Source organism: Calidris pugnax, unplaced genomic scaffold (assembly GCF_001431845.1).
Source record: "Calidris pugnax isolate Ruff unplaced genomic scaffold, ASM143184v1 scaffold18, whole genome shotgun sequence".
NCBI classification, from domain to species: domain Eukaryota; kingdom Metazoa; phylum Chordata; class Aves; order Charadriiformes; family Scolopacidae; genus Calidris; species Calidris pugnax.
In genome coordinates, this window is record NW_015090812.1 from 10838964 (window position 1) to 10858295 (window position 19332).

Here is a 19332-nt window from a genome sequence, read left to right on the forward strand (position 1 = left end):
CTTTCCCCAGGCATTTTGCCATGCACAGCGCGGGCACAGGCATGGCACGGCATGGCCCTGCTGCCCCTCAGCCCCGGGGGGTCCCGCACCCAGCCCTCCTGCAAGGCTGCCCCGGCCAGCTCCGGGCTCTTCTCCTGGCAAACGAGAGGTGTTTCCCAGGAAGTCACCGTAGGCTTCACCCGCCAAACCTCACACCACTTCACAAATCGAACTGTTCCCACGTGAAAGCCAGGGCTGCCGGGGAGCGAGCCTCATGTTTTGGTGTGTCCCGAGCCCATGCCGTATCCGGCCAAAAAGCTAAAGCACACATGGAGAGGAAGGGGAAATCCATTCATCGCTTCCGACTATTTACAGCACATTCTCCATGGCCGCGCGGTGCCCACGGTGTGCTGAGGGAGGGATGGCAGTGCACAGGGGCTCCCCCAGTGCAGCCACCCCACCACCCCGTGACAGGAGGGATGGAGGGGATCCGAAAAAAGATGGACACCAGTCACAGCTGCCCCTGTTTGCCCAGAAAACTAAGCACAGTTCTTTACCGTGCATAGGCAAGGGGTTCTGCTTTTGGGCAACCCCAGGGGCACTTGAGGCACTACCATAATGCCAATGTGGAGCACGAACATGCAGGGGCTGGGCAACTGAGGCTGGTCCCTCCTGCCATCGGTGCCCTCCTGGGCAACCCCACATCCCCATTTCCCTGGCCAACCCTAAGCTCATTTTCAAGCACTTTGGGTTAGGGACTCACCTGCACGCTCAGTACAGCTGCAGGAAGGGGATAGATACACAAATAGATAAATAAATGGCTTCTTCCCCCAGTTCAGTGTCTGTAGAGGCCAGTTATACTCAGAACTGTAATTGCTATCATGCCACTGCCTGCTAATACGTGCTGCGCCTGGGGAAGCAACTTGTGTGCTCCCCTTGCAGCACACGGAGCCCTGAGTTGTGATGTGCTCTGTGCATCCTCCAACATGAGGATCTGTTTGAGGACAGGATTATTTACACAGAACTACCACACTTTATGGGAGGGCTTTGCACCCGCAGGCCCTGCAGCGTGCTCTCCAGGGAGAAGAGCATGGAGGGGAACCGCCTGAGGGGAACTGGCATGTTGCTTTGCTCTTCTGGGGAATGGGAATCATTTGGGGTTGGCTCCCCACACCAGGTGATGTCCAGGAGATCCCAGGAATCCATCGAGGGATCTGACCCAAACTGATTTGTCTCCTTGCATTTTTTTCTAGGAACAGCTGGATAAGAGGTATCTATCTGGGCAGATCCCGCAGGTTGGAGGTGGGGTAGGAAACCTCTGTGGGAGGTTTTGTGAGGAGACCCAAGCAAGACTCTACAGCTCCAGTTTAACCTTATCTATCTCCAGAGGAGGAACCTGAGAGCTGGGTGCAGCCGAGCCCAGGCAAAGCCTCTCACCACACTTGCTTGCCTCTGATATGGAAAGCCGCAGCTGCCCAACTCACAGCACACTGAAAGCACCTGAATTTCTTCTGAATTCACAGACCTCCACTTTTTTGCTGAATCATGATGGACTAAAAAAAAATAGTGAGTGACAAAAATACCCATTTTTTTTATCATTTGCACATTCTAATGCACGGCACCCCATGCCAGAAACCATAACACACTGATACGTTTCCTGATAGGAAATGCAAACGCCCAGTGAATCCACCGACAGGCTGGGCTGCTGCAGCAACATTTTCTACTCCTGCTTCTCTGGCTGTTTGTTTTGTTTTGTTTTGTTTTGTTTTGTTTTGTTTTACGTGCACAGTGGGTCCCAGGGAGGCTCTGCAAGGTTGGGTTAAGGGCTTCTGCCACCAGGCATCACAGCAGCCTGGCAGCAGGGTGGCCAAGAAGCCCCAGCCTTCCTGGTGGCATCGGCAAAGCACCTGGGGAGCAGGCAGCTGCCTTGGCATCCACCACATGCTCGCAGGATGAAGGACGGGCTGCTGGGAAGCCCTTTCCCTGAGGAAAGGGTGGGACGTGCGGCTGCGGAGGAGCCCCTTGGCTGCTGGGGGAAGCGGGGCCGCCCTGTCCTGGCTGCCGCTGGGGTAGAAACTGCAGATCCACGGTGATCTTGTTGGCAGGCGGCTTCCTGACACTGAGCAGGAGTGGGAACAGGGAGCAGGGAATGCAGAGCTTGGGGCTCCCTCCTGCCTCAGAGGCGAAGCTGGGAGCAGGCAAGGCCAGCAACTCCCCAGCCCGGGCTGCGGCTCTGCCAGCCCCCACTCACTCACCCACCCCAGCACCCCTGGGCATGGGAGCACATCCCACCCAACACCCACAAGATGCTGCTTTGACAGGATTTCCCAGATTTTCACTGACTCCACTGACACTACTGATGAGCTGCAGGTCTCGGGGGAGAGGGTGTGCCAGAGCTGGTGGGGCACCCCCATCCTCTGGGACCTCCACAGGAGCCCTGGGTGCTGCTCAGGGAAGCCACATTTTTATTAGTGACTCCCCGAGGCTGGAAAACCAACACTGCTGAGGCACTGCGGGGCCCAGGGACCTGCCCGTTTGCTGCACAGTTTAAACACCTTCCCGCCTGAATCCCAATAAGAATTTTATTTTCCCGTAGGACACTTTCCCGCTGTCTCAGCCCCAGCTTCTCTGGCCAAGGCTTGATGTGTGCCCCTGCCCCGGGGTGCATGGAGCTGGGACACAGCAGCCGGCGCAGTACTGTGGCCAGGCTCAGGCTGCTCTCCTCAAGCATGGGCATCTCAAGGTGGACACCACAGAGGTGCCCCCCTCCTCCTCTGGGTCCCCGAACACCTCCTGCTGCTCTGCTCCCACAGCACCCCATGGTCCCCATGCCACCCGTCACGGGAGGCAGCGGGTGGGAGGTGGCGGGGCGCGGTGGTTAATGTGTAACCTGCCCTGCCACCTTTCACCCGTGCCCAGCCACCGGGAGGGAGCGGGGCCACGGCGGCAGCCAGGCTGGCTCCCAGGGGCTGGTGGTCTGCGGGGACGTGTGGCCGGGCCACAGGGGCTCTGCAGAGGCCCCAGGCTGTGTGGCCGTGGCCACACCTCGCCCGGCACGGCCGGCTCTGCCGGCTTCCCAGCTTTCTCTGAGACTTGTTTTTCTGCCTGGCAGTTTCCTGGAGCCAAATGGCTCCTGCCTGCCTGCTCGGGGTCTGCAGCCTCCTCTGCGCCTGGTCAGTGGTGATGGGACACCCCTGCAGCCTCGACCACCAGGTAGGGGGGCTGAGGGGGCTCCGGCGTGGGCAGCAGCTGGGGGGTGGGCAGGGACACCCCACTCCTGGTCCGGCCAGCACAGCTGGGGAGGTGGCACCATGTTCCTGCAGGGTGGCAGGCCCTGGCAGGCAGCTCCTGCTCTGCACGGCTGGAGAGATGACGAGCAATGAAAACCTGGGGGAGCGAGCAGAGTTAACGGGGAGATGTGCTGTGCCAGTGGCCACCAGCCACAGGGCTGGTTCACCCACAGCTGGAGCCTGTCCTGCTCCCAGCCCTGCAGCACTCCAGCTCCCAGCTCCACAACACCCCTGCTCCTGTCCTAGGGCTGAACATGTGTTGTCCAGCCCGTTCACCAGAGCACGGCAGGGCTGGCAAAGCCTTGTCTGAGCCATGCCATTTCTGACTCTGGGGGTCCATAATGCGGCTTCCCAGAAGGGGTGCATGGCAAGCAGTAGCGAGGCACAACCCCTCTCCAGTGCATGGTGATGCCAGGGTCAGGGTAACCATGGGGTCAGAATTCCCAAGCACCTGGCAAGGAGCAGGGAGTATAACTAACCCATCCCACCGAGATAAGAGCGGCGGGCAGCAGCTCAGCTGCACTGGGGAAGGAGCTGGGAGGAGGCAGGAAAAATGGGTGTTGTGGTGGATGGCACAGGGCAGCGCTGCCTACTGAGCTCTCAGATATGCCCCCAAAAGGCTTGCACTGTTTTCGCCAGCCTACCCAAGCCCAGCCCTGTTTGAGCTTGAGACAGGACCTGTGTGGTGCCCCCTTGGCTCAGCCCCATTATAACCCAGTCCTCAGCAGCCCGGGTTTGTAAGTGCTTATCTGTTCCTCTAGCGAGTAGGAAGGGCAGGGCCTGACGGGAGATTTGGGTGAACAGAGGATGAAAGGAGAGGTGATCATACAAGTGGCAAAGAAACAGAAAGGCTGGGTAGCTGGAAAGCAGCCAGACCAAGAAACTGAGGAATACAGACAGCAGCAAACTTCCAGCATGGCATCTCTGCCTGTGAGACCAAAACATGGCATCAAGTAGGAGCCCGTGCCTGCCCAACCAAACTCCAGTTGCTGACCTGCTCGCTGGCAGCGTCAGTTTGGGCAGCTGGCCCTCTCCCATGTAAAGCCCAGGTGGTAGTAACACTTGCTGGGGACTGCTCCCCAAAACCAGCTTGAACCAGCTCCTCAAAACCAGCTTGAACCAGCTCCACCCTGTTTTTTTGGGGAAAAAACCCATCCCTGTGGGTTGATTAATCCATCCAGCATGCACTGCTGGCCCTTCGGGACAGGGAAGTGTCCCTGGTCTGTTTTGTTTACTAGCACAGCCACAGCTACACAAAGCTGCTGCCGCTCCCCATGTATCCTCAGAAACGCGAGAGGGCTGGAGGCACGGGTACAAGATCCCTCACAGGCCCCGGCGAGCAGCAATTCCACGGGTGCCTTGTGTAGATGCCCACTGCTCTTCATCCCCACCGGCTGCCTGTCTGCCTGTCCTCACAGCGGGCAAGGGTCTCGCCTGCTTCCCTGCCCCAGCTGGGAGGATGCCCTGTGTCATGCAAGAGCTCCCCGGGGGCTGGGGGAGGAAGAGGAAGGTGTCTGCAAGCTGACCCCATATGACAACTGCCCTGTAAGGGAGAACAGGAGGGTGACAGCCTGGTCCCTTTGCACCTGCCTCAGCTGTTTGGGTTTCCTCCAGCTCTCCATGCTCCTTCTTTACTTTTTCAGTTGGCTGCTCTCAGTCCTGGGCTGTCCTGCTCCTCTTTCTCTATTTATCCTGGCCCACATCACACTGGTAACTTATGTGTTTTTAAAAAGTGGTTGTGTCTTTGCTTTTTTAAACTCTGCAAGGATAATTAATTCAGACATTTGAACTCCTGGGGAGTCTCGGTCCAGAGATCCTCCCCAGCATGGAGAGCCCATCTCAGACGGCATTTATTTTCCCAGGGGTGGGCTGACTGCAACGGAAAGAGCCTCCTGCACGCTCCAAGTTCCCTTCCAAGCAACATCACTGGATTGGACCTCTCCTTCAACTCCTTGGTCATGCCTCATCACGGGACTCTTTTGATGCCTTTCCCTTCCCTGCAGTCCCTCAACCTCTCTAGCAATGCCCTGCTGGCGCTGAGCCCAGCAGTCTTCTCCAACCTCAGGGCACTGCGTCTGCTGGACCTGAGCAGCTGCAGCATCGCCTACCTCCACATGGACACTTTCAAGGGCTTGGAAAACTTGCACACGCTGCTCCTAAGAAACAACAGTCTGCAAGAGCTTGAGGTCCCTTTCTTCTTGCCGCTGAAGGCGCTTTTCCACCTGGACCTGCAGCACAATGCTCTGGTCTCTGTGGACACTTGGAGCCTTCAGCTGATGGAGGCAGTCCCTCAGGTCCGGCTGGAGGGGAACCCCTGGGTCTGTGACTGCACCGCACAGCCCCTGCAGCAGTGGCTGCAGCGCAGGCAAGGTGAGTGGGTAGGGATGGGTGGCAGGAGAGGTGTTGGGCAGGAGGAACCCTGGGTGCGGGGGTCTCACTCCATCCTTTTGCTCCAACCCCTGGACGGGCTGTGAGATGACTTTCCAGGGACCTCTCCCACCCTGTCGAGGGACAGGGAACAGAAAGATGATGGGTCTGTTCCTTGCTTGCAGTTACACACAATACCAAAGATTTGTAGGAATGCCAGCAGGATAATTTAACCACTCTTATGTGAAAGGGGCTGCATGTACACTTCAGCCTCTAAATCCACCTTCAGTCCCTTAATTTCATCTACATGGAGTCACCACATTTTCAAGAGCTGCTGAGCACTTGGTAACTCCTCCTGTGGAGCTGAATCAGGCTCCAACCCTCTGAGCTCAGCTCCCAGGCGAGAGCAGCCCTATAACAGTGGGGTTTCCATCATTATCTATGAATTTGGCATTATCCAGTTAAAGGGAGACTGCTAATTGCAGTCACACATTTGCACAGTTCCTTGGTCAGGGAATTTTTTCTTTGGTTGTGCTTTACAATATGCTGAGGTCCAGGGAGGCTGGAGGGCAGAGCTGGGAGCTCCTTGCAACGCATCCCATCAACCCAGGAGCAAGTAGGGATCATCTTCTCTAAACTGGGGAGGGGATGGGTGAAGAACCCCTGTCCCACCTTACTCTGTGTGTCTCCCAGCTATGCAGGTGACCTGCGCGTCGCCCCCAGAGCTGCGGGGCCGGGAAGTTGCAGCTCTGGATTTCCAGGACCTGGGCTGCTGGATGAAGCAGCGGTTTCCTCGGGAGGTCAGCATCACCCAGCAGACCACAGAGACCTACAGCAACAGTAAGTTGTGCAGCTATGGAAGGTGTCTGTAAGGTCCAGCTCCTTCCTGCCTTCTGTCACTTCAGAGGGGACTGCAGGCAGAGACACCCTGCTCTGCTCTGCAGCCCCAGGAGCTCAGGCTGCCTGGCCATCACTGGTGCAGTGGCTTGGTCAGGAGGGTGGACTCCAATGGTGGCTTGGTGGGGAGGGTGTTTGATGGCTTTGCAACAGAAAATTTAACATATGCCTCAAAGCCACATGGAGCACAGACTCCATGGTGATGGGCACCAGTATCAGACAGCCGTCTAGCAGTTTTCCCTACAGTGTTCACACACCCTTGGTAGCCAGCTCTTGATAAAGAGCATTTATATTGCTCCTAACTAAAGCAATCCAGTGCTGGCTGTGTACGGCAAGCATGCACGGGGCTGGCTGCTGAGGAGTGCTGGGGATGCTGCCAGCTGACCTGCCATGCCCTGACGTGCCTTTCCTGCACCGCAGCCACCACACCACCCACCATGAAGGGAGGAAGGAGCTGGCCATACCTAGTGGGCTTCCTGGTGTCAGCAATCAGCATCTCCCTCCTGATTGCACTGGCAGCCAAGTGCAAGCTCTTCCACAAGAACTTCGCCAGCTACCGCCACCGGCCCCTGCCCGAAGCCAGCTCCATCGGAGGCAGCCCCATGGAGGACAGCAGCGACTGGGACAGGGGCTCCTCAGGCCATGGGGCCAGCAAGAACCACCCCATGCCTGATGCTGCTGACCTGCAAGCTGAGGATGATGACGGCTTCATCGAGGACAACTACATCCAGCCAAGCGAGCAGCTGCCAGAGGACGAGGAGCAGGAGTTGCACCTCTCCATCTGAGCCTGCAGCCCAGCCACCACCACTGCGGCCTCTCGCCATCCCCACTCCTGCCTCCATCCCCTTCCTGCCCTTTTCCACCTGCCCTCAGCTTTTGGCCCCACGTGCCTGGGGGCAGGAGGAAAGGAGTGGAGAGGCGGGGTGACAAGGTAAGCTGGGAGTGGTGATGGAGGCTGGAGGCAGCCAGCCCCATGGCAATGGGGCTGCACCAGCACAGGGACACTGGACCTGCTGCTGTGTTCCCAGCCCTGCTCAGATGCTGAGGATGAAGGAGATAGTGCCTATCATGTCCGGGCAGCCTGGTAGGGTGCAAAGAGGAGCCTGCCCCGGTGCTCCCTGCAGGGTCTTGTGCACCAGTCCTGCTGCCCTCAGTACTGGACCCAGCCCTGCTCTGTCCCTTAATGTGTTGTCACTCCAGGGTGTGATTAAAACGTGATTTAACCCTGCCTCTGCCTGCGATGGTTTATTGGGACTCTCCCAGTGGCAGTGCCAGGAGGAGACGGTGAGAGAACAGGTCTGTGGCACAAGGAGTGCTCTTGTGCAAACAAACCTGTCACCTGCTGTGGCGCAGGCAGCCCTGGTGTGTCCTCGCAGGGTTTCTGTGCACTTCTCTCCAGCGTTGCTCCTTTTCTCTCTTCCTTCTCCAGCGGGATGTGCCAGAACATCTCTTAGCTTTCCCCTGCCAGCTCTGCAGAGCTGAGGGAATGTGGCAGCGCCAGCTGTGGCATCAGGCAGGCACGTGCGCTGGGGCGAGACAGCCCTGTCCCCAGCACCCATTACAGAGTCCTGTCTGTATCTCTAACTGTGGAGTTATACGAACGTTCTAATTTTTGCATTCCTGTCATCTTTGTGGTACAATAAACAGCACGTGAGACATGGGTAACTGCAAGTTGTTTCTGCTGTAGCCGGCTGTGTCCGTGTGGGTCACACTGGAGTTAAAAGCAGGGAGCAGCAGTGGCATTCCTCCTTAATGAGCGATTCACAAGGCTGGTACCATCCGGCTGGGAAGATTTCCCAGGGCATAGTCCGGTTGTTACAGTCCCTGATAGCCCGGGGATCTCTCCATCATGCTCCAGAGAATGAAGCATAGTCACAGGAATAGCATTTCTTGCAGCCCTGCCACACGGCTAATTCCCCCATCTCCTTCAGACCTCCGTTTCACTGTGAGCTGCCTTTCTATTTCTCTGCTCATTAAGTTATTTATAGAGCGTAGTTTATACAGAAGTAAATAATACACGTCAGAGAATGTAAACCAAAGGGCATGACCGGATCAGGCGTTGGATGGGCGACACAGACTTAAAGCACCTTCCAGAGAGGGAATGTGCTGTTTGAAGCCATGAGGAGGAAAACCTGCTGGCTTGTTTCAGTAGCCAGCCAGTTTGTGTTCTTAAATGCCATATTTCTAAACTGAGCTTTATTTTTGCAGGAAATTTCTAATATCTTTCAGCTAAGATAGAAGACATAAATCTGGGGGCTGGGAAAATGCATTTCAGTTATCTTTTGGGGGTATTTTTTGGGCTTTTCAATCACATGAACTCCTGCTAGATGCAGTATTTTACTTTTGGTCTCAGGGATGTCTTAAAAGAGACTAAAAAGAAAACTGCCCAGGGTTATTTATCCAGGATCTTTCTCACTCTTGTCCCTCAGTACCTAGTGTTAAGCCACTTGCCTTTGACCCTGCTGGGAGGCCCACCCGTTTGTTCTTTAACCCAGCAGAGGTAGCCATTTTTCTGGTGTGCAGGGGGCCCTGGTCCCCTGGCAGCCCCTCTGCCCCCTCTCCAGGCAGCTCCAGTGTGAGAGGGGTAGGAGCCTGGCAGCTCACGTAGGGGGAAACGCATCTGACATGCAGAGCTGGGAATACAAGGGTGTCAGAGCAGAAAAGGAGGAGCCTTTTGAAGGGGGTTCCCCCAGGAAGCTGCGGGAAGGACGGCGGTGGAGGCTGGTGGACAGGAGCGGTGGCAGGTATGCGGGCAGACTGGTTCCAGGCTCATTGCAGGCAGTGGCTGCCGCCACAGGGCTGGAGGCTCAGCCCTACCGCAGGGTGAAACAGCTTCTCTGTAAACAAACCAGCCAGCACCAACACATTCGGGAGGCTTTGTGTGCTCCATGTGAGCATCTTTCAGGAGCATGGCAAGGTCTTGGGTTGGCAGAGCAGTGGTGAGGGGGACCAGCTATGTCTTAAGCAGAGAGAGATGTGTGCACATCTGGAGGTGGGTGTATCAGGAAAGAAGTACATGCATTTGGGGGGCTGTGGTGGTGTTGCCACACTAGCTGATGAGCCAAAACCACAGCCGCAGGAGGGACCCTGGGCTGTCATGATTTCTGCCCTGGGCTCAGCCTGAGCCGAGGCCAGCTCTGCACAGCCCTGCCACCTCCCGCATAAGCGTTCAACACTTGTCAACTTCTGTAACACTTTATTATGTATTTCCACACACAACACAAGAATCAAGAAAGGAACAAACCAGTACCGCTGCTGCAGAGGCGAGCCAGTGACTGGGGCAGCACAGGCTGTCCGTGTGGGCAGCCAGACACCCAAACTGCCATCTTCGGGGACAGCCTGTTCTCAGCCATTATTTCCTCGGGCTGCTGACACGGCCCACGAGCATCCTTTTCTGGCACAATTCACGGGCACTTGGGGCAGCTTTTGAAGGGGCTATGGAGCGAAGGATTCACATTGGTGCGCAGGCAGCGTGGAGCTGTGAGCTGGGCACGGTCACCAGTCTTCACAGAAATGCCCAGATGTGCAAAACAGCTGGTGTGCAGGCAGCTGCGGCCTGTCCACACGTGCAGGTTGGGGGAGCGGGGAGTAGCCGCTACAGCACTGATGCAGGCAGAGGCGGTGCAGCCTGGCAGAACTGCCGTGCACCCACATGGACGTGCAGAGCAACTGTGATGGTGCACAGCTGTCCAGCTCTGGCCTGTCCCTCCCCGTGCACGCACAGGGACCTGGGATCAAACAGCCCAAAGGGGAAGGACGGCTCTTTGCTTTGCAGAGGATTTAGGAGGACCTGAACTTGGTAACACCCTGTGAACTCTTGGGTAGATTAAGGGAAGTAATGCAGAGAGAGGAGGAGACAGCAGTTTAATAAAATCTACAGATGGTGCGAAAGTGGCAGAGGAAAATGTAGAAATAACAGACATTCAGAAACAAAAGCCAAAAATTATGTTCCCGTACTTTGGGGAAAACAATCCAAGGCTTTGGGGGAAGGAAAGCCAGCAGGAGCAGGGCAACAGTGGAAGAATACAGAAGACAGAAGTGCCCTCATGCAATCTGAATGCATCAGGGATGGTGTGGTCTAGAGCTGTGAAGGGATGAAGTCCTCATTGTCCAGCATATACCTGGTGGGGTTCACTGATGCTGAACTCTGACACTGCCTCCAGGTGTGACATGGACAGCGATTCATGCTGTTACTAAGGGAATGAGCTACCATTCTCTTCCAAATAAATTTTCTACCAGGCACCAAAAAATAATAGCTCAGTCTTGTTCCGTTACAGAGGGAACCTAGCAAAAAATGAGCCAAAATAATGACTGGGGCAGAGCAATTCAGATGAAGGGGAGATGGAAGCAGACAGGGAGATGAAGAGAAGGTTGTGTAGGAGAAGCTTCACTAGGAGGTTAGGATCTGTTTCTATGGAAAGGGCAGTGAAATCATTTGTGGGTCTATGGAGAAAATTAGAATTTTGACAGGTAAATCAGCCTGAAGTTACAGGAAAAGCGCGCAGGGGTGAGTTGTTAGTCTGCCTCTGGTAAAGACACCTCAATGATAGACACCTTGTAGAGATAAAACACCAAAAAAGCTCCAGGTAAGGCCCAAGTGGTGGCAGAAGAACATTTCTGCCCTGTAGCAGCTGCAGCACTTGGGAGAGGGAAGCAACATGGGAATGCTGCTGTGCTGGGCCCAGCAGGGACGGGATGACCTGCAGTGCTCCCGTAGCAGCAGAGGTTCCTTCGCTTGGAAAACTCCTGCCAGAGGGCAACAATGCTCCCTCCTCACACTGCCCTTGCAGGGCAGCAGCCCCAGTCCCAGGATTCATGCATCCCATCACCATCCCCCAGCGACTGAACCTTGCTGTTTGTGTCTGGAGCACACTAGTATGATAACAGAATCACAGAATGATATGGGGTTGGAAGGAACCTCTGGAGATCATCTAGTCCAACCCCCCTGCCAGAGCAGGTCCACCTGGAGCCCTGACACACAGTCCATCACTGATAACCCATCAGGGCCTTGGCACCAACACCCTTTGATCATCCCGGTTGATAAACCACAGAAGATGGTGGGCTTCAGAAAGGTAATATTGGCACAGATCCTGGCGTTGCACACACAAACAGCATTTCATCTGAGGTCCAGCCATGCTGGGACTCTGGCACACATAATCCCACACAAATCCCATGCTCCCTCCCACAAACACACAGGTGCTTTCTCGGGGGCAGCCCTTGCAGCCCTACCTCCCCCCAAGTTCCCTTCGCTTGCTCTACATGCCTGCTGACACGCAGAATGTTTCCTGCCATTCATCAGCTCTACTTTGCTCAGGGGTCCCACAGCCTGGGAGGGAGGGGACACGCGACACAGGGCAGCACAGCAAGTTCAGTGTGTGCCCACCTTCATGGGCTCAGAGGCACAAAGTGCTGGTGCCAGCTGAGACAGGGGTCTGAGCTGGCGTCACTGCATGGAGACCGGGGTGGTTTTACACTATCCACAGTCACAGCCTCTCTTGCCAGGAGAGCACACAACACAGCCCCGGGAACTCCAGGAACCAAGCAAGTGCAAGGACAGGCTCACCTTAGCTCTGTGACAGGGCTCACAGCTGGGCAGGCAGCAGCTGTCGCAGGAGGCTTTGTGGATATAAAACGCCAGCACTGTGCTTCTAATGCGCCAGGTCACAGTGACCATCCAGGCACCCCAAGTCCCTGCTGTGCCATCAGCCTGGGGCAAAGCAAATGCCAGTCATCTCCAAAAGAAGCGCAAGGCATACCCCAGCACTCACTCTTCCTTGGGGAAAGGCCAGCACAAGCCCTGCTGACACGTCGTATCCAGTGAGGGTCACGCAGGATCCTGGGTCAAATCAGGTTGGCCATGCTGGAGGTGGGAGGAAGCCGTCTGTTTGCAGCGAGGCGGCCGGAGATGGTGAAGACACGGATCTCGCCCGTCTCCAGGCTCCGAGGGGCAGCCTGGCGGCAGGAGGTGCAGAGCAGGTAGAGCAGCAGGCAGAGGAGGATGGCACCGCCGGCAGTCAGGAGGACAACCCCGCTGGTGAACATGCTGGCCAGCGGCCGTGCAGGGCTGAGCTGCATGGTGGTGGTGGAGAGGATGGTGAGAACGACCCCGCAGACCAGTAGCACTAGGGCGCTGAGCAGCAGCACCAGGCAGTCCGAGAAGCCCCCGCTCTTCAAGAGCTCAATCTGATCACGGCTGCGGATGCAGTTCATGTCCTGGATTGCAGAGCTCAGCAGCTGCTTCAGCAGCACGAGCAGGGCCAGGAGGCAGAGCGTGGTGCCCACGGCCAGCCGCCACTCCCCAGACCTGCTGCTAGTGCTGTACAGCAGGATGATGCCCCCGATCCCGCAGGCCAGGATCAGCACCACAGCCACCCCATAGCACAGGATGGACTTCTTGGGGTCCTGGAACCACCAGAGCTCCACATGCTCCTCCAAGATGTTCCTCTGGATGTGGTCCGCGTCAGCAGGGGTGCGGGGGCTGCTCAGCTCTGCCAGTTCCGGCATGGTGGGTGGCTGGGTGGAAAGGGCACGGTGGGGTGGTTGCACAGATGAATTTACACCCTTACAGCGAAGTGGAGGGTCAAAGCAGCAGTGGTTGCGAAGACAGCTACATTTCTCAAGCGAGGACGCCTCCGTCTCATTCTTTGGAGCGTGGTGGAGCTTCCTTCTGCAGCAGTGCCACCTGGAGAGCTATGGTCCATGTGCTGGGGCTGAGCCCACCCCCCAGGTAGGGCTGCAGGACATGATGGAGCATCCCCAGAGGAGCACCGTAAGGGAACAACCAGGGCTGCGTCCTTCCTTTCCTGTGTCTTTCGTCTGAAAGAGTCAAGAGAAGATATCATTAAGCAGAGACCCTGCTCCCCTGTACCAAACAATCCCCTGCCAAACCCTGGGCCTTGGTTGCTCCAGGCTGGCCTGCAGCCCTTCCCCTGCCTCGCTCACAAAAGTCCCATGCGTTGGAGCACAGCTCAGCCATGCACATCTTCCTGGAAGACCTCCATGCACTGTGGGGGAAACTCAGCCTGCCCCAAGGGCAAGTCTTCTGCCTCCCCAACCCCGTGTCCCCTGCTCAGAGGCTACTGGCACATTGCTGCCCGCAGGACTCTGCCTGCAGCTGGTGCTGGCAGCAGGGCAGGGACGGAGCAGAGGCAGGTCTCTCCTGGGATAAAGCCCCATTCACAAGCTCTGGCTTCACATGCTCCCTCATCAGCATCAGCCTCTTGTCACCAACTGGCTCTGCTGCCCAGAACGACAGCGGGAGGTGGGGGTCAGGACCAGGGTTTAACCCTTCCAGTCCAGTCGCTGGAAGAGTGAGAGCTGCCCTTGCTGCATGTTCTCAGCCCTGTCTCTCCCCCTGCACTGCCAGTGGTTCCCCCTCCCAAGTTCCCTACAGAAAAGTAATGGTTATATCTCCAGTGGTCTCAGCACTTCCCTGGAAGGAGTCCCCAGACAGCTGGGACCTGATACCCTGCAATTTTGCTCTCTTCTCTGCTGATCCGTGAAGCACTTGACCACTGGAGGGAAGCCCGAGAAGGTCAGCGGTGGCTGCAGGGTGGAAGCAGGCTCCATGCTGCTCCCCTCCACACAGCACCTTGTCTCAACCTGCAGCCCAGCATCCTGGGCTCATCACCTCCCTGGCATCCTGGCCCCCTTCAACGCTTCTCTGGGTACAGTTTTACACCAAGAATGGAAACCTCCTCTATTTCTCTCACATAACATCCTGCCCTGGCATGTGAGTGCTCCAGCTGGTTCCACAGCACCAGAGGAACCCTCCAGCACAGCTAGTACGCAAAGCAAGGAGAGGTGCTGTGGAGCAGGAGCATCTCAGGTATAGCTGAGCTCTTGAGACATGGGGCAGGCCCTGGAGATCCCCAAAATGCCTCCCCGGTCACCTCCCAGTCAGGACGATGCAGCCTCGGCCAGCATGGGCACACATGCACAAACTGCTCAGAGTCCTGCGGGAGCCTGTGGTGGGGACAGGAACTGATGCAGATCCCCTGTGTCAGAGCTGTGTCACTTCTCCCGGGCAGGGAGACGGCCACCCTGATGGTTCAAAATGGCCTGTCAGCCCGTGCCAAGCACACCCTGTTTGTCTTTGTGCCCTGCTCTGCATGGCGCCGGGACTCTGGGCTCACTACGGAGGAGCAGGGACAATTTGTGACCTCCACGCATGCCAGCTCTGCACACACCAGGGATCTTTCCTCCCACCAGCTCTCCCTGTCCTCAGACAGTCTCCCCGGACTGCACCTCCTTACGGCAGTGCCTTTGCTGCCAGCAAAGGCCTCAAAACCCCCCCTCTGTCGGGGACAAGCCGATGTGGGGTGGGGGGAGAGGGAGGACAATGGCGTGTGTGGGGAGGGAGCCCGAACCAGACACCGCCTGACCGTGTCAGGCCAAGCTCCTCCTGAGTCACTCCCCGGCTGTGATGGAGCATGAGGTCACTTTGGACGTGGCTCCGGGCAGGCTGCCAGCTGGCAGCACGTGTCCAGGAAGTCCGTAGCTGCGGCGGGTTGGCAGGCCCGGCCGCCATCGCCCCGTGCGAGCTGCCCGCCCCACCATTGCCCCACACGGCCGCCGGTGCCGGTGCCTGCCGGGACGGGGAGCAGGCTGGGACACAGACACCCAGGATCCAGAGGGGATACACCAGCCTGGAGGCCTGTGGGGGAATCTGCAGCTCCTGGCTAGAGCCAGAACAATCAGAAAGCATCAATTAGAGAGAAAAATAAACAAACAAACAAAAAAAAGCTCTGTTTGAGTATGGTGATTTGTGCCTGCTGGGACCCACTTTGGTTTTGCATGAGAGAGCAGATACCACTGTGCCATCCACGTGTGCCCACAGGTCCCCAGAAGGTGAGGATGTCAGTCATGGGGCACTTTCAAAGTAGAGGGGTGAGAAGATGTGGAGCCTGGAGACATTTCCCCAGCCTACACAAACCAGCTCGGTGCTAAGCACTACTTCCTCCTGCCTTTCCTTCTCCAAGCACAGAGGTGCCTTATCTCCTCCTTACCAGCGAGCGGGTGAGTCTAGTAGATAGCAGGTTTGTAGATTAAATCGAGATTTGGGACTAAGAAAACATAAAGCTTGGAGAAGTGCAAAGTCTGCGGCCTTCTGCTGCTTGACCAAAGTCGCGCGCACAAGTTGTGAGTCAAACAGTAAGCAAAAAAAAACACTACAGTGCAAACCACAATGAGGGAAAACGCGACCAAGAATCAAGCTACAGCACTGCATTCCCACGTTGCTTTTTAAAATTTAACCATGTTATTTTTTATTTGCTCAGAAGAAGGACAGGGAACAGATAAAACTGTTAAAGCGTCTGGCTGCAGAATACAATAAGGTGTGACCTCTACAGGCACGTATTTCCTGCTGTTATATTAACCTCTATTAAACAAATGACTTGGAGAGGCTTCCACTGAAGTGTGCCTCCATGTTTCCTTGTGTCTGTTCGAAAATGTCCTGGGAATATGATATTTTGCTCTATAAGCATCCGCACTTGCTTGGGCTTCTCTGGACTGCAGGGGTTTGTGCTGCTAACAACAGTATTTTTACTCTCAGAATCACAGAAGAATTCAGGTGGGATGGGACCTTGCGAAGTCACTTGGTCCCTCCACCTGCTTAAAGCAGAGTTAACCTCAAAGTCAGACTGAGAAGCTCAGGGCTCCATCCACTCGGGTGCAGGATACTGCAAAAGATGGAGGACCCACAGGTCCTCTGGGATCATTCCACTGTTTAACCATTCGCACCACAAATAGATTTTTCCTTAAATCTAGCCACAGTTTCCCATTCCTCAGCAGGGGTGCATTGCCTCCCACCCTTTTAAGAAAAATCTGGCTGGCTGTATGTTAAACCAAAGCAACCCTATCCTGGGCTGTTACTCACCTCTCCCTGGAGAAGGGATGACACTAGATCTCACAGCAACTTTGCTGATCTGGTTTCTTGGCATTATGCAGCACATCAGTTTGCCCAGATCAGACCAAGAGAAAGGAAGAGATCTCCCTGCTCTGCCATGAGGGAGAACAGCCTTTCCATGGCAGTTGCATTCTGTAGCCCTTCTTCAGGCTACCTGGTCTCACTGGTCTGCAATAGACCACAACACCTTTGTGAGCTTAAGCCAGTTAGCCCATCGGATTAGCCAGTTTGATAATGTCTATCACAGCTCATTAATCTCTACTGTTTACTTACTACTGAAGCCAGTACTCTCTGTGCTCCCATCTTTGTATGCAAGAGAACAAGGAGGAGAGGACCAGCCCAGCCACACAATGCTTTCTGACTGAAGGTCAGATTTCAGGAAAAAATTGACAGACTGTCCTTCCCCACTGCTGGCTCGCAGCTGGGGAGGAAGAACAGGAAAGCACTAGGAATGCAGGAAAACAAAAATGTTCATGTTTTTCCTTTTTCATTGGTTTTTTTTTTCCTACTCTGACAAAATTAAACTGGGAATTGAAGGTCATCTTCACCTAGTTTCTGGCCACTCCTGGCTGCAGGTGTGGGAGACACATGCCTGCTGACTGCCTGGGAATGGTATGTGCATTTTTTTGTTTACTTGTAGACTTTTTTATGTCTGACTGTCAGATATCTGACAGATGGGCCATGGACTGTATGTTAATTAACACTTTCACTTCAGAACCATATAAACTCAGCTGTTGAAATACTCCTCACTTCCCTCCTCTCCCCGAACCCAGGGTACACCATGAGACTTTGCTTACCCACAGTGTGCAGGAGGGGAAGCCTGGGGGTGAGAGAGTCTCCTGCAGCACTTCCAGCCTTGGAAGGGTTTTATGCAGCTATGTCGACTTTGGGAGCATCATGGAAACCAGCAGAGTTCGGCAAGAATTGCTGTAAAATAACAATACATAAAATGATTTCCATGAGCAATCTAAATGAGACCCAACAAAGCCTCATGATCTCAAACAGATATAAGCCATCTCCTCCCCCCTGCTTCTCCAGTCCATCACAGCTTATTTACTTCTTGGCCAGATCTGGCCATAGTCTGTTTGGGATGGACTTGCCACCACTCTGTGCCTCACAGAAATCTCTATTCCAGAATAGGCACAAATATTTTGCCATCCTTTCATGTAATTTTTCCAATGTCCAATGCTTTAGGAAGCATTTCTTTACCAAAAGGGTGGTCAAACACTGGCACAGGCTTTCTAAAGAGGTGGTCAACGCCCCAAGCCTGTCGGTGTTTAGGAGGCATTTGGACAATGTCCTTAATAACATGCTTTAACTTGGTCAGCCCTGAATTGTTATAAGTCCCTTCCAACTGAAATAGAATAGAAGAGACAGAATATAATAGACTATTTCAGTTGGAAGGGACTTACAATGATCATCTAGTCCAACTGCCTGACCAATTCAGGGCTGATCTAAGCATATCCTATTCTATTCTAACTCCCTAGTCAGCTCAAAGAGAACGAAGATCATGTATCTTGGTTTGTGCCTGACTTACTGCCAACACACAAATCAGAACCCCTGATTGTCGTAGTGCTCGAGGCCCGTCTTCACCCCTGGGAACAGGGATGTTGCTGCCCTGAGATGTGTGGAAAGGTCCTCTCTCTTCTCTGAGAACTCAGGAGCATGGATAGAGGAACCTGTAGGGAATAGGAGTAATGGGGCTTTTATTGTGGTATCTGTCTGCCTCACCCAAAATCCTAGCAAGGGATCCACACTCCTTTGGCTGCTACATCCACCACCAAGTCCCAATGCTTCTTCTTTCCATGGCTACTCAAAATCCAGGCAAACCTATGCTGTTAAATCTGTATCTCTGGGGAGAGCCCACCCTCTCTACCCTGCCAGAGGGATAATGCTTTCCCCAAAACTGACAATCTGTCCCACCAGTGCTCCTGCCCCAGACATCACTCAAGAAGCCTCAGGGAAGTTCTTGGTGATGGTGGACTGTCCCTTCCTTTCACCAAGGCTAGGGGCTCTGAGGGTGAGGATAGTGGAGGGCTTGTTGTAACAGAGTCAGCGTGCAGCTGCTTTGAATAGAAATCTAGATAGCTTTGGTGTGCTCAATTATAAAGTTTCTGTTCCCCTTCCTCTCTGTTTGCATAACAGGCATCCGTCATCCTGACCCCACAGATCCTGTCCTGATGCACCTCTGCTGAGGGAGGCCTGGGAGTCCCACAGGAACAAGAAACTCCCAAGCCTTATGTGCTGCGAGGAAACACGATGGCGCAAGAAAGAAATGATGTGGAGACAGGAGGCAGGGTCTCTTAAGAAGTACGTCTGAAGCAGCCCCCAAACCTGCCAGCAGCTACTGGTGGAGTACATCCCTTCCCACACACACACGGGTCCCAGGTAGGAGGACTCACTCACCTGCAGCAGACGCTGCCCACACACGTCAGCCCAGCACTGTTCCCTGCTCCTGGCCGGCAGCAAGGGGTTTTCCTGGCTTTCCTTCCACTGGATCGAGTTAAGGAGGGAGATGACGGGGGAAAATCTCTTCCCTTCCTCTGGCAACTGCCTGCCAAGAAACAGGTGCTCCTGCCGGCTCCCCTTCCTGCTGCGGCGCGGAGGCTGCGAGCCCTCACCTCTCTCCCGGGCAGGTGCATTCCCCAGCAGGGTGGCGTCTCAGCAAACCTGCTGCTGGCCTTGGAGAGGCTCCAGAGCCGCGCCGGTGTGCAGGCATTACCCCTCCCTCCCCGGGCAGGATCTGGCCACGCACCGATCCTGGAAGGTGGCTCATTTCCTCCTAGCTGGAGGTGAAGGGGTGCCAGAGCCAGGGAGCAGCTCCCGGGCAGCAGGTGAGAGGAAGCCCGCAGCCAGGTTGGCAGCGCTAGGGAAGATTTGACACATTCAGCA

At 55.3% G+C, this 19332-nt stretch overlaps 2 protein-coding genes across 5 annotated transcripts; one reads left to right on the forward strand and one right to left on the reverse strand.

The window, feature by feature from the left end:
* The first annotated feature begins 2903 nt into the window (after positions 1-2903).
* LOC106886272 (chromosome unknown open reading frame, human C1orf210) lies at positions 2904-7762 on the forward strand. Its single transcript, XM_014939038.1, has 4 exons — positions 2904-3192; positions 5132-5639; positions 6330-6476; positions 6954-7762. Exons 1-4 carry the CDS (start codon positions 3106-3108, stop codon positions 7316-7318), a joined length of 1107 nt encoding a protein of 368 aa, XP_014794524.1. The 5' UTR covers positions 2904-3105; the 3' UTR covers positions 7319-7762.
* A 1950-nt stretch (positions 7763-9712) lies between these two features.
* Positions 9713-19063, reverse strand: TMEM125 (transmembrane protein 125). 4 transcript variants are annotated; one of them, XM_014939519.1, is made up of 4 exons: positions 18847-19063; positions 17978-18119; positions 17238-17367; positions 9713-13349 (listed from the first exon to the last, which is right to left on the reverse strand). In XM_014939519.1, exon 4 carries the CDS (start codon positions 13035-13037, stop codon positions 12375-12377), a length of 663 nt encoding a protein of 220 aa, XP_014795005.1. In that variant the 5' UTR covers positions 13038-13349; positions 17238-17367; positions 17978-18119; positions 18847-19063; the 3' UTR covers positions 9713-12374. The 4 variants fall into 4 exon arrangements, with proteins under 4 accessions (XP_014795005.1, XP_014795008.1, XP_014795009.1 ...); XM_014939522.1 differs by lacking the exon at positions 17978-18119; XM_014939523.1 differs by lacking the exons at positions 17238-17367; positions 17978-18119; positions 18847-19063 and adding an exon at positions 16411-17180.
* Positions 19064-19332: the final 269 nt, after the last annotated feature.

Coding starts and splice junctions, on each gene's coding strand:
- LOC106886272 (XM_014939038.1), top strand. CDS start 3,106: ATGGCTCCTGCCTGCCTGCTCGGGGTCTGCAGCCTCCTCTGCGCCTGG. Junction 5,640..6,329: donor GTGGCTGCAGCGCAGGCAAG/GTGAGTGGGTAG, acceptor TGTGTCTCCCAG/CTATGCAGGTGACCTGCGCG. Junction 6,477..6,953: donor CACAGAGACCTACAGCAACA/GTAAGTTGTGCA, acceptor CCTGCACCGCAG/CCACCACACCACCCACCATG.
- TMEM125 (XM_014939522.1), bottom strand. CDS start 13,037: ATGCCGGAACTGGCAGAGCTGAGCAGCCCCCGCACCCCTGCTGACGCG.